This window comes from Monocercomonoides exilis (assembly GCF_001643675.1).
Source record: "Monocercomonoides exilis strain PA203 chromosome Unknown scaffold63-433378, whole genome shotgun sequence".
Taxonomy (NCBI): Eukaryota; Preaxostyla; order Oxymonadida; family Polymastigidae; genus Monocercomonoides; species Monocercomonoides exilis.
In genome coordinates this window covers 99,543-113,233 of record NW_027150608.1, presented here as the reverse complement: position 1 = coordinate 113,233, position 13,691 = coordinate 99,543, and the positions used below count along the sequence as shown (strand labels likewise).

General features: G+C 38.0%; 3 protein-coding genes across 3 annotated transcripts; 2 read left to right on the top strand and 1 right to left on the bottom strand.

The window, feature by feature from the left end:
* Positions 1-1,303: 1,303 nt before the first annotated feature.
* Positions 1,304-8,962, top strand: MONOS_5414 (uncharacterized protein; the record flags this gene model as incomplete). The annotated part of the gene is made up of 1 exon (XM_067875559.1): positions 1,304-8,962. The coding sequence occupies one exon, from the start codon at positions 1,304-1,306 to the stop codon at positions 8,960-8,962; it is 7,659 nt and encodes a 2,552-aa protein (XP_067719342.1).
* Positions 8,963-8,992: 30 nt separating this feature from the next.
* Positions 8,993-9,373, top strand: MONOS_5413 (uncharacterized protein; the record flags this gene model as incomplete). Its single annotated transcript, XM_067875558.1, has 1 exon — positions 8,993-9,373. The coding sequence occupies one exon, from the start codon at positions 8,993-8,995 to the stop codon at positions 9,371-9,373; it is 381 nt and encodes a 126-aa protein (XP_067719341.1).
* A 1,590-nt stretch (positions 9,374-10,963) lies between these two features.
* MONOS_5412 (uncharacterized protein) lies at positions 10,964-12,269 on the bottom strand (the record flags this gene model as incomplete). The annotated part of the gene is made up of 2 exons (XM_067875557.1): positions 10,964-11,944; positions 12,198-12,269. The coding sequence occupies 2 exons, from the start codon at positions 12,267-12,269 to the stop codon at positions 10,964-10,966; spliced, it is 1,053 nt and encodes a 350-aa protein (XP_067719340.1).
* Between the last annotated feature and the right edge of the window lie 1,422 nt (positions 12,270-13,691).

The following is a 13,691-nucleotide window of genomic DNA, read 5'->3' as shown; positions in this document are numbered from 1 at the left end:
TTCGCTCATAATCCTTTTCACTCCTGCTGCTTCCAAGCATTCTCATTCAATGCCGACCCACACAAATAGAACATGAAATCGAAATGAAGTCACTTCCATTTCAAGTTTCCATCTGATGCCTTCATTGTGCAATTACCAGCACAATTCTTGTTCTTTCTTCTCCTCAACAGCAAATTCAATCCCAAATCGTCCCCCACACCCAATGCATTTCTCCATGGCTTCCACCAAAAAGAAAAAATATCATTCATCCATCTTCCATCTCACTTCATCATTTCTCCACTTTTCCAAAACTCCTGACATTCGTCTGCTCATTTTTCTTCCTTTGCCTCTTTCACCAAAGCAATTTGTCAAACAAATCATTCAGAAACAAGGCGCATGAGACGTTGCCCATTGCCCTCGTATTGTTCTATTGAAATAAAAAATATAAATAGATATAAGCAGATGAGAATTTCCATTCCAATAAATAATCAAACAAATGGTTTTGTTTTCTTGAAATTGTTCGAAAAAATCACAATTTGGCAAACATTTTATTCAAAAGCCCTCTCTTCCAATGTTATCTTTGCTTTTGCTGAAAATGTCCATTTTCAAGGATTTCAGCCTTTGGCAAATCTCTTTTGGCTGAAATAGCATCTTTTTCTGCTCAAAGCATGCAAGATGCATCCACAATTCATAAAATGCAAAATGCGCATCATTGAATAAATAAATCCTGTGTGGATCATTTCTTTGATTGAAAATGTTCATTTCGGCCAGGATTCGCTTTTCAATCTTCAATTCAGAAATCAATCATTGTTTCTGATGTTTGAAAATTCAAAAAATACAAATTCTCAATTTAATGAAAAATATCATACTGCGATATGAAATTACAAATATTTCTCCAAAAGCTCTTTAATTCTTCGAACAAACAAATGTTTTGAAGAACAATCCACTGACCAATTGTTAAATTTGAATGTGCAAGTTAATCTCTCTCAGATGCTTCTAAATATAATGTGGCATCATAGAAACTGCATTATATCACTGTCCACTTGTTGGTTGATGAAAACTCAACATATCAAAATTGTTGTATTCTCAATTAATATTATTCATATGATCAATACAATAACTTGTTTTCCTTTAAAAGAATGTTGAAAAAATGCAACTACAAATAAAAATACAATTTCACTTTTGAAATGAATATTTTCAAAGTTCATCTCCCATATTAGAAAAAGGAATTCAGGGGAAAAAAAGAAAAGGATATTCCACTTGGGTGCTGGACTCAATGCTGTCGGGAATATGCTGTTTTGTCTGCATAATATATTTTCAGTGCATGTACAATGGTGCTGCAAATGAAGAAACATGTCAGATGAGGGAATACAAGAATGAAAGAATTGATGATAATCTCGAGAGAAATTGGTCGGACACCTTTCAAAAGGACGTTTTTGCCAATGAAATAGGATTGGAAACAAATAACGATGGAAGAGAAGGTGGAACGAAAATAACGCAGAAATATGAAAAAAGAAAGATTGGAGATTCAAAAGAAGAGAATGATGAAAAACTCGAATTCGGAGAAGCCAGCCCAAATGAAATGGCTCGAGGAACAAACGTGTCTGATGAACGAAAAATGAGGAAACAACAAAGATTTGAGGGAGAAAGTTGGATTGAAGGGTGTTTGATGATTGGCAATTCTTCAATAAAACTCCACTCCCTGGGATTGGTGCCAAATGATGGCCAAAGTGTCTTGAATGCAGTGAAAGGATGTTTCATCGAAGTGAGCAGATGCAGGATAGAGATTGGAGGAGAAATGCCACCATTTTGTTTGAGTGGAAGTTGTGGGCTGTTCACCAACATATCTCTCCGATTCCCTTTGAATTCACATTTTCAGAAATGCCCATCTCTCTTCTCTTCAAAACCATTTGAAGAGGTTCATTCAAAAAAATGTCATGTTTCAGTTTGTTCATCTCATTTCTCCTCTTTTTGTGTCTCATCAGCCCCATTCCTCTCTTCACCCTCTATTCCCCTTGTATCTCTCTCACAACTCACTTTTTTCAACGTCTCAACAGCATCTTCTGATTATTCACCACCAACAGCAACATCATCTCAAATCTTGAGCTTGATGAACAGTTGCTCACTTTCATCAGTTTGCGATGTGTATGATGGAGGGATTGTTCCTTCACTCAACAATCCCTTTGCCTCTTTTTCTGCATCAAACACCTCGTTCACTTGCTGTTGCAGAACAAGAAATGTTCAATTCATCGGATCGAAAGATGCTAAACAGTCTCCAGGGAGGCAAAATACAACAACCAATGGAGCTAATTCATTCATTTGGTGTGAATGGAACGGATCGAAGACGACTGGGGAAAGTCAATCATACGACGATGGAATATCAAGTGGAGGGGCGATTTGCATGTACAGTCAATCAAATGCATCTGTATCTGTTTCTCATTGCTCTTTCAAAGATTGCAATTCTTTTTGGTGTGGAGGGGCAATCATGTGCTTTCACATTAAATCTGTTGAGATTGTTGACAGCTCGTTTGACTCATGTTCATCACAACGCTATTCTGGAGGTGGAATGTTCATTCATGCAATCACATCTTGTGTTCGGATCAGTGGATGTGAATTCCAGAATTGTGAAGCAAACGATCAAGGAGGGGGTATGTTGCTTCATTCTTCTGTGGTTTCAGGAGCAGGATGTATTGGAACAGAAAGTGGAAAAGGGGAGAGCGCATGTGTGTTTGATTGTAGTTTCATTTCATGCACAGTTAAAACTTCATATGCCGGGGGCTTAAGTTTGCATAACATACCAGCGCAATTTAAAGTGAGGAATATTCAGTTCATTTCATGTTCAGCTGTATCATGCGGAGGAGGTTTGAGGTTGGAGCCGTACTCACAAAAAATTTCAAAAGAAACGATTTATTGCTATTTCTTCTTATTCTATGAATGCCATTGCTCTGCAGATACACCATATGGCCACGATATCGTTTTTTATGATCGAGATAATGTTTTCAAGACTTCAAACAGTCCGTTCTTTGAATGTTTCACCACAAACACAAATGAACAGAGAGTATGCTATGCATACAATTACTCAGATTCAAGCAAAAGTTGGTTGTATTATCATACGGAAAAGAGGAAATGGCTGAACGAATGGTCGAAGGTGATATTTGTGGGGGTGAGTGGAAATGATTCGAGTCATCTGTGCGGGATTAAAGAGGAAGCACCTTGCAAAACAGTGGGGTATGTGGTTGGGACGAACATGGCACAGCCAAGCTCGACAATCACAGTGCTTGATGGGAAGCATATGAGTGAAGAGAAGACGATTATTGTTGGAGAAAAGAAGATCTCGATTGTTGGGAGAGGGAAAGAGGTGAGTGTGATTGGAACAGGAACACTTTCATCGACTTCGATAGCGCTCTTCAGTGTGGCGAGTGGCCATCTTGGTTTAATGAACTTGAAGATTGATTGCAACTCAACAACAAGTCCTTCTTCGCCAAGTGTGGTTGTTGTGTCTGAAGGAAGTGGGTCACTTTCATTGGAGGATGTTGTGATCACCACGAGTAACACAGGAGAATATGTGATATCATCATCTTTGTTTGTGGTGCCGCTGTCACAGCTGTCGATGGTTGGCGTGGAGATCAAAGATATGAATATCTCAAAACCATTGTTTTCAGAGTCAGAACATTCATCAAAAGAAAGTGTTTTAGCAAATGTGACAATTCTGAACGTGAAGTTGAGGAGTGGAGATGGAGTTGTTGTGGCAAAGAGTGTGAAGTTAGAGGAGACATTTGTGGTGAGCAACATAACAATAGGGGATTGTGAGTGTGAGGAGGGAAATGGAGGAGGAATATATGTTGGATTGCAGGAAAGTGGGAATGTAATTGTGAATGGAACGAGTGTGATTGATGGATGCAAGGCAGAGAATAACAGAGGAAATGGAGGGAGAGGAGGAGGGTTGTTTGTATTGATGGAGAGTGGAGAATGTGGATTGACAATTGGGCAGAATGTTGAGTTTTCGAAAGTGAAGGAGAATGACGCCTCGTTTGGGAAGGATGTGTTTGTTCATTGTGGGAGTGGAGTGTTTTTGGAGTCAAAAGTGAATACAGAAACATTTTCATTTTTTGACACAAGTATCATTCCATCTGATGTGTTGAAACTGTGTGGAAGTGAAAATGGGGATGAAAGTGGAGTGATTCCACTCTTTGTGTATTTGTGCTCAATTGGGACAAAGGTGATTGTTGATGGGAGTGGAGGAAATGGGAAGGACCACAATCATTGTGGATTTGATGAATTCAGATGCTTGACAGTTGATTATTGTGCGAACTCAAGATTGAGTGAAAGTTCAAAAGAAATAGAAGTTGCCTCATCTTCGTCAATAGCCAAGGAAATAACAGGACCTTTATTTGGTGTGATAATTTCAGGCAGAATAGAATCATTGGAGGAGGAAAAAATACAGGTGAATGTGAGTGATGGAGGGTCAGCCACACAAGAATGGCTTGTTGGATGTTCGAGTTCACTGACAATGAGCAGACTTTCATTTGTTGTGAAAGGTCAGTTGAATATGAGGAGAAGTGCATTCATCCATTCAACATCAACACTCAGTGTGACGAACTGTTCAGTCTCATTTGAGAGTGGGGCATTGACTGATGGAAAGATAGGATATAATGTGATAAACATTGAGGGAGGAGAATTAATTATGAATGGGTTTGTGATGGAAGGGTCAGTGACAATGAATGGGATATCACCAATAACGATGATTGGCGGAGTGAAATTGGAGATGTTGAACAGCAGAGTGAGTGGAGTGGAAGTGGAAGGTGGGAATGGAGGAGGATGTTTGAATGTTGGGATGAATGCAGAAGGAGGAAGTGTGAATATTGAAGAAAGCAATTTTTCATCAACATGTTCAGGTGGAAGTGGAATGAAAGGAGGAGGGATTATGATATCAGTGGGGAAGGGAGGGAGCTTGGAAATGAATAATGTGAATTTATCAGGATGTGAAGTGCCAACAGAGGATGTTGAGGATGGAGGAAGAGGAATGGGAGGAGGGATGTTTGTTGAACTTCCCAATCAAATGGGATCATTTGTTTTGGAAGGAATGATATTTGAGGGATGCAATGCCTGGAAAGGGAAGAATGTGTTTGTTTTAGGATGGGATCTGAGTGAGGTTGTGAACAAAGAGAACTTCAAATGGGAGATGAGTTCAGAGGAGTTGAGATCGTTTGATGAGTTGTGTGGATGGGAGAGGAAGACGACAGGAGAGGAGGGATATGTGATTCCATTGGTTGTGTATTTGTGGACGAACTGGAGTGGGAACGGGTTTGTTTCGAAGGAGGGAGGAAGAGACTTCAGTGGGTGTGGGTTTTCTGAAGCACCATGTTCATCAGTTGAGCACTTGATATCACTGAGATATGAACCACTTGGAGAAGGGGAATCACACATCAACATTGTTGGAGCAGGAGTACTCAACAAAGGAATATCATTTCTGTCACCTCCTTCATTAACAGAAACTCCCGTTGTGACAATTGAAGGAGAAAAGAAAGGGACAGTTTTGAAAGTGAGAGAAATGGATGGAAATAGAGAAGGTGAATCGATGGTTGTTTCGAATGTTCATCTTTCATTCAAGAACATATCATTCACAATGCCGAATGAATTGGGGAGGCATTCATCATTCGTTCAGTCTTCATCATCCTCTGCAATGCTTTCAGTTGCGAGTTGTTTGATTGATTGTTCTGAGGAAACAAGAGAGATGAAGTATTGTATTGTGAGGGTGGATGGAGGAAGTCTTGCAATTGAGGATTTGACGCTTTCTGAGTTGAGTGTGGCGAAAGGGTTTGTGGAGTTTGGAGCAGAAGTGGAAGTGATTTCGGTGGTGAATGTGTCGATATTGAACACAACAATATCAGGGGGAAGCCTGATCACGCTGACTGAGGGATCACACAATTTCCAATTCACGAAAAGAGAAGAAAGAAATGCGAACGTAGTTGTGAGAGTGAATGAGTCGACATTCACAAACATTTCATGTGGAGAGAATGGAGCATGTGTTGTGAGTGTGGATTCGTTCGGGGTTGGTGTGGAGTGTGTGATGGAAGGGTGTGTGCTGACGAAGTGTGCGAGCGAGAGGAGCGAGGAAGGGGGAGGGGTGAAAGTGTGTCTGAAGAGTGGGGAATCAGAATTGAAAGTGAGAGGATGCTCGTTTGTGATGTGCATGTGCTCGACAGTGGATGGGAGAGGAGGAGGATTGATGATTGATGCAGCTGATCCGAAAGCTGAATCGGTTGAAAAGGAAATGCCAGCTCTTGGGGTGAGACTGGAAAACATTCGATTTGTGATGAATGAGGCATTTGTGGGGAAGGATATGTTCATCAAGTGCTGTTCGATTGCAGGGCAGGTGAATGAGACGCTGTTTGTTCTGGACTTCAGCCAGGATGCTTTGAAGTCGAGCAACTCGATTTGTGGGAGGGATGATGTTGACAAGGTTGATGTTGATCTGATTCCATTGATCACATTCTTTTACTCCCCTCAGGTGTTTGTATCGGTGAATGGGAGTGAGAGCAGACAGTGTGGGGCACAGGAGAAGCCATGCCAAAGCATTTGGTGTGGAGCTCGACACCTTGAAAGGAGTGTTGCGAATATGATTCTGATTGATGGAGAATGTCTGATTGGGGGAGTGTGTGAGATTGGAGATTTGAATGTGAAACCATTGAAGAGAGTGCAGGCAACCATTCATTTGAACACAATGATTGAAGAAGATGAAATGAATGGAGGAAGTGTGATTGTGTTTGTTGATGAGTGTGTTGTGGAGAGATGTGGATTTATGTTTGGGGAGATGTTTTGGTGGGGTGGGGAAAGCATTGTGAAAGAGAAGGATGGGAGATTGGAGATTTCGGAGTGTTTGTTCAGCTCAGCAACGATGGATCTGGTGATGAAGAGCAGGATTGTGAGTGTTGAGAGTGGAGAGCTGAAGATGACAGAAACAACATTTGATGGGATTCACACCACAGCACCACTTCTCTCGTTCACCAAAGAGGGAAAGGTTTCGATGAGTGAGATTGGAGTTTGGGATGTCATGAGTGAATGTGGTTTGATTTGTGTTGGAGGGAAGGTTGATGTGGAGATGAAGGAAGTGAATTTTGAGAATAACTCTGTTTGTGGGAATGAGAGTGTGATGAAGCTGGAAGGAGCCGAAAAGAGAATGAGTGTGCTGAACTGCTCTTTTGCTCAATGCCAAGGCACGAATGAAAGAGGGAGAATGGTGGAGATTTGTGAGTGTGTGGTTGTGCTGATTGGATCATGTTTGTTTGATGGAGAGGAAGGAGATGAAAGAAAAGGAAAGCAAGCGAATGAGGTGAAAGGAAGAGATGATGAGATTTGCAGAAGGGATGGATCTGTTGTGGATGTCTCCAACAGTTCTGTTTTGATGAAAGATACCACAATCATGAATTCACCAGATGGTGGAATAACAATGAGTGGAGGAAGCGTTTTGATTGAAGCAGGGAATTTCTCAAACAATAATCCTTCTATTGAAGGATATCTATCATTGAGAAGAAATATCATTTGCTCAGATATTGGAATATTGAATGTGATGAGTTTGAAAGGAGGAGATGGATTGGAGAGAAATACTTCACTTTGGATGTTGAATGAAGGGTGCAGTTTTGAAGGGATTGTTTCAGAAAGGGATTCATCATTCTTCATTCCTGTTCTTGAGAGTGTGGAAGCAAAAGAAGAGGCAAACAGAATGAAGCTGGCATTCAAGGGATTGCTTCTTGTTCCATGCAATCTTTCATTCTCAGTTGTGAAGAGAAAAGGAGAGGAGAAAGAGATTGAAAAGCATGATTTTGACTCAAATGGATTTTTATCAGAAAGAGAAGTTGAAGGGAGTGTGGCAAAGGATCTTATCAGCAGTTGTGGAAATGAAATAGAAGTTAGTGTGCATGTTTTGTTTGGAAATGCAGAATCTCCATCATCAACTGATTCATTTATTCTGAAGAATGCAAGTGAAACAAAGGAAAATGGAAATGAAAAACTTGCTGAAAGTGGAAAAGAAGGAAAATCCTATTGGTTGTTGATTGTGATTATCATGGCAGTTATTCTTGTGATTATTCTTATTGTGGCAGTTGCATTTATTATTCGATGGAGGAAAGCAAAGATTGAGAACAAAGATCTGAGAGAGATCGTGAATGATAACATCAGAAAAGATCCAAAAGCATTTGAAATGGTGACGATGGAGATGTCACCTGAAGCACAGTGGAGGAGAGCTGAGAGAGAGGCAGAGGAGAAGAATGAAGAGAGGATAAAGAAAAGAATGAATGGAAAGGAGATGGAGCATTCAGAATCTTCAGAGCACCTTCTGGCGGAGAGCGATTCCACTGAATATATTCTGGGGAGGGATTCAGACAAGATCCCTGAATGGGCATTGGAGAAGGTTGAGGAAGAAGAAGAAGAGATAAGGAAGAGAACACCTTCTCCTTCCATTTCATCAACTTTAACAACAGATTCAGATTCAACATTTGTTCGATCGGAGAGTCTGTGTCCAACCACCTCTTCAATGTCGAATCTGGTGGATGCAATGGCCTGCTCATCGCCTCACGAAAAGCTGATTGTGGATTTGAGAGATTCGCTGTTCATGCTGCTTCATGGAAGAAATAAGACAAAAGAGATGTCAATTGGTTCATTGAATGAGAGGGAGCAAACAGCTGCTCAGATCCTGTTCTGGGTGGCCAATCTCGCACTCCACTCATTTGATGAAATGGAAAATGGATTATCTTCTCTTGCCAATCTCAGCCCACACATTATTCTTTTCTCTGAGCACATGGTCATTTGCATTGTGATGCATTCAGATTTGCTTTCATCAGATGATTCAGATTCCGACTTATCATCAATCTCTTCTTCAACAGTTGTAACATCTGCCAGTGGCAATGATGAGGATGAGGATGATTCCCTTCCTTCATCAGCATTTGAGGATGAAAATGATTTCAAAAAAGAGTGTTTGCGATGAAAGGCACCCGAGCTGCTGATCAACAAGAAAATGGGAGCAACAAAGGAGTCAGTTGTGTTTTCGATTGGGATGTTGCTGTGGGAGTGTCTGACTCTTCAAATCCCGTTTGGGGAGTATGAGGCAGAGGTGGCAGGGCAGAAGATTGTGAATGGAGAGAGACCGTGCTTGTCAGCTGTAGGCGAGAGCAGTTTTTGCGAAGTGATGAAAGCGTGCCTTTGGCAGGAGGCGAAAGACAGGGCTGGGCTGGAGAGTGTGAGGCGGGAGTGTGTCAGCCACTTTCCAGCAGGAAAGTTGATCATGACGATGTCGGATGGCATCTACGACCGGAACAGGAGGATTGTTGTGAGGAGCGATGTTGAAAGTGGAGACGAGACATTGGAAGAGAAACGAACAGAAAAAAAGGATTTGTGAAGGAGATGGAGAAATGAAGTTGAACGTTTTGTTTGAGAAAATAACTATTTGAAGGCTGACATGTTGATGTTTTGTGATTTGTTTTGATTTATAGTGTTTGTTTTCATAGAGAATGGATTTGTGAGTTTGCTATTGTTCTTCCAAATTTTTCGTTGTTCGAGGAGTGTTTGTTGTGATTTCATTTTTTGTATTCATTTTCAGGATTGTTTTTATATTTCTGTTCAATGGAGTTGATTCATTTCATTCAAAAATGAGGATTTCATTTCACATCTGACTCGTTTTTTATTGATTTTTGTTTTTGTTTTTGTTTTTGTTTTTGATTTTGATTTTGATTTAGATTGAAATTCCCTTTTTTGTTCATTTGAAGTTTGTAATTCCTATTTTTCTCATAACTTTGTGTTATTCAGTTTCACGTATTTTTCAGCAAGTTCCTTCAAGCGCACAAATGGAATTTGATGTTCAAATGAGTTATTTGTTCAATGTTCATAATCACCTTTTTTTGATGGGATATTATTCTTTGTTGATTCTTCCTGCTTGACTTCAGCCTTTGAATCGATTCATTCCATCCAACAACTTTAAGCTCCAAACCAGCACCTTTCCCCTGATTTTTAGTAAATTTTTTCAGAACGTTTTTTGAGTTTTTGTTGATTGAAAATGAGAAATTAAGTGTTTTTTTCAGTATTTTTTTCATTTTTTTTCAGCATACAAATCTCGATTTTAAATGTTTTGATGTCAAAATAGCAAAGTGGAAAAGAATATAAAATATGCTCAGAAATTTTTAATAATGATTTATGAAGTGGGAAATGGGTTATTTGTTTGAAAAAAGAAATTGAAAGAAATGAATGAAGATGATCTGTGTTCATTTTCAATTGTTTCAAAAACACAGATAACAGTTCCTTTTCATCACTCTTCAGGGTGATTCATTATTCGGTTCTGTTTGATGCTTTTTCAATGTCAATAATCTCAATGTTGAATGTGTTTTTCTTTGGTGACTCACAGTTTGATAATGATTGTTCAAATGGAAGCGATTAAAGTGTTTGACAAAACACAAAAAAATAGCTTTGCCATTGTTGTTTCGAATGAAGACTTGTTATTTCACAATTCATTCACAACGTAATTATTAAAGTCTTTTAAGCTCTCACTATCCGGTTTGAAATGAACATATTTTTTCAAATGAGGAAAAAAAGAAAGAAACATTTTCCAATTCAAGCTTCACATTTATGTATATAGAGTTAAAAAAAAATATGTGTGTCAAAAAGAAAACTTTAATTGAACAAGTTGGGGTTTTTATTTTATCCTGTCCCATTTTCTTTTTTCTGACCCAAAAAAATGAAGTGAAAAAATTCAAAAAACAACATTATGAAAAGATAACAAAATCAGAATAAATTTTTCGATTAACTTTCCTTTTTCCTTCTGCTCGATTAATGCATTATCTTTCTTTTCGTCTTCAGAATCATCGTTTTTCGCATGAAGAAGTTTTCTTTTTATTTTTTTCTTTTCATCCACAACAGTCTTCACTTCATCTATCTCCTTTTCATCCATTTCATTTTTCCTTTCAATATTCATTTTCAAATGATTTTCCCATTTCTCTTAAAGATTTTCGTCGGTTATCACTTTTCCATAAAAGTTGAATCTATTTCTGCGAGATGGAAGAGGGTAAATTGAAGATTCGGGCAGTTTCAAAAGAACTGGCCCAGAAGAATTGTGAAGAACACCACTGCAGCCGAAAGCTTTGTGAATTACAGAAGGAGATAATGCAGTGTGGATGGCTTGAGGCAGAACGTCGGAAATTGCAGCTCGTTTGGAGGAAGATGAAGAAGAAGAGGGAGCCTCAAATCTGTTTGTCAGTTCAGATTTGAACACGGCAAACACTCCTCTGTCCAGTGGTTGACAGAGGTGTGTGCTGTGTGGTCCAAAGGTTAAAACGTCGACTTGTTGTTTTTGGAATTCTCGCAAGATCGATGGATCTGCGCGAGTTGCATGCGAGTCAAGAAGGAGAAGAATGTGTTCGTTTTCAAGTGACATGCGCTTTCTTCTTTCGATGACAGAAAGAAGAAGAACTGTGAGAGCATCCCTTTTAAGGCACACGTTGTCCATCCAGCTGCTTTCATTTGCCCATATCTCAAGCGTTGGAGATAACAGGCTTTTCAGCTCTTCTGGCAGCTTTACACTTGGCCACAATATGACTGAAGGAAAGGCAGATCCGTCCGCTGCAACAGCTGCCACGAATGTAGAATTAATCATTCTTGGTTGTTCTTTCGTGAAACCTGCTTTTGTGTCTGCAGTATGCACAACAAGCTGTTTTGAGTCTGTGGGAATGCGCGTTGAAGATTCATCGATGTTTATAATTAAAGCTGGATTATAATGGAACTTTTCATGCAGCTCGTCGAGTGTTTTGAACCAGGGTTCAAAAACACTTCTGCACGAAACAGCCAGTCTGTTGATGTCCATATTCTTCGGCGTTCCAGTCATCAGCTCAGGATGACGCTTGACAAAGCCATACGTGGCTGACATTGAAACTTCGGCAAATGGTGCGTCTTCGTCATCGTTGTCGTTTATAACATTTTCTATCTGAAAAACAAATGATTAAAACATATAAATAAATATTAAGCAAACTTATTCTCTTGTTTTTTTTAAAAATTAAACATGTTCCAGACTTTGCTTCAATGTGAATAACGTCAATTACTCTTTGTTCCTTTTCGCCCACTACTGCTGCAGATTTGAACTCTATTCCAACCAATCTTCATTTTCTGAGAGCTCTCACAGCATTTTTGATACCTGTGCGGCTGAATTCCTTGGAATTAATTGCATCCGTCATGCGAACAACTCCATCAACAACGATGTGAGCCATTCGCTCCAACCGACTGTTGTATTTTCTATACTTGTGCGAAGACATTGCTCTCTGTAATTTTTTCTGACCTTCTTTTAATTTTATTTCTGTTGATATTTTCATTTTTTTTAATAATCTTTTAAAGATCATAATAATTTTTTATTTTTTTAATAGAAATGAAATGGAAAAAAAAATAATAATAAATTAACATTTTTCAAACAAAAGCTTTTATTCCCTACGCAACACTCCAATTCCACACAGAAGTTTTATGAAGGGGTCTAACCTTCCATCTTCCTCCATGTGAAATTAGGTTTGTTTCAAAATGTGTTTAATTTTATCTGTTGAATTCATATATATACTTAAAAATCTTTAAAAATATGAAATTGGGGCAAAGTTAAAAATTAATTTTAAAAAAGGTTTTGAAAAAAAAGGTCAAGATAAAATTGGAACCCTATATAAAGATATTTATCAATTTCGAACACAAAGATAAGGCTGATCCTTTTTGAAATCACTCTTTCATTCAAGTTTTGATCAAATTTTTTATCTCAATGGGATTTTGAAAAAAATTAGTTGAAATAGGAAACATAAATAGTTTATGATTCAACAATTGCAAAAACAAATTTTTTACAAAAATTCCATTTTGATAAAAATATTCGATAAAAACTCGAACGAAAGTTTAATTTCAAAAAGGATCAGCCGTATCATAAAAAAACAAATTTAATCAATATTTATTTTTCAAAAGGTGTTTCAAATTATTTTGATTTTTCCTTTCAAAGTTTTGTTGTGATATTTGTTTTTTTTTTCGGATATTTGAATAAAAATGACATTATTTTTTTTTTTGCTGTTTTGTATCCTCTTTTTTTCTGCTGTTCTGGATTGAAGAAGATGAATGTTAAATAATGTCAAATGAGGATATTATCATTATGAGTTTTGCACAACTTTTTGAAACAATAAAACAAGTCACTATAAACAGAAGCAAACTGTCACGTTTTCAAAATTTGAAAATATTCCATTTAGAGTCAAAATTTCAATTTCAAGATATTCCAATGATTCTTCAGTTTTTGAAAGTGATGACAATTTTCAACATTGCATTTTGTGAAAAAAATTCATACTCAAACTTTCAACAAAAATATGGGAATAATTGAAATGGGTGATTTTTTTTTGAAATCACAACTTTTTTCGGAATGTTTATTTTTCAAAGGTTTTTATCTTAAAGTTCGAAGTTTCTCATTCAAATGTTTCTTGCATCATTATTGTTTCAAAAAACCGATGCTAAAAAAGAATACATGAAAATTTTTCCGTTAATGACGTGATGATTTTTCAGTGTTTAATCATCAATTCTTAACATGAAATTTCGAACCGCAATTTTTGGAAGAAAAAAAATGAGATATCAAAAATTATTTACTCATTCTTTGCCCTGTGATAATATGTGATGGAAAATGAATGAAAAATAGGACAAAAATTTATCAACAAAAAAGTCTTTTTTAT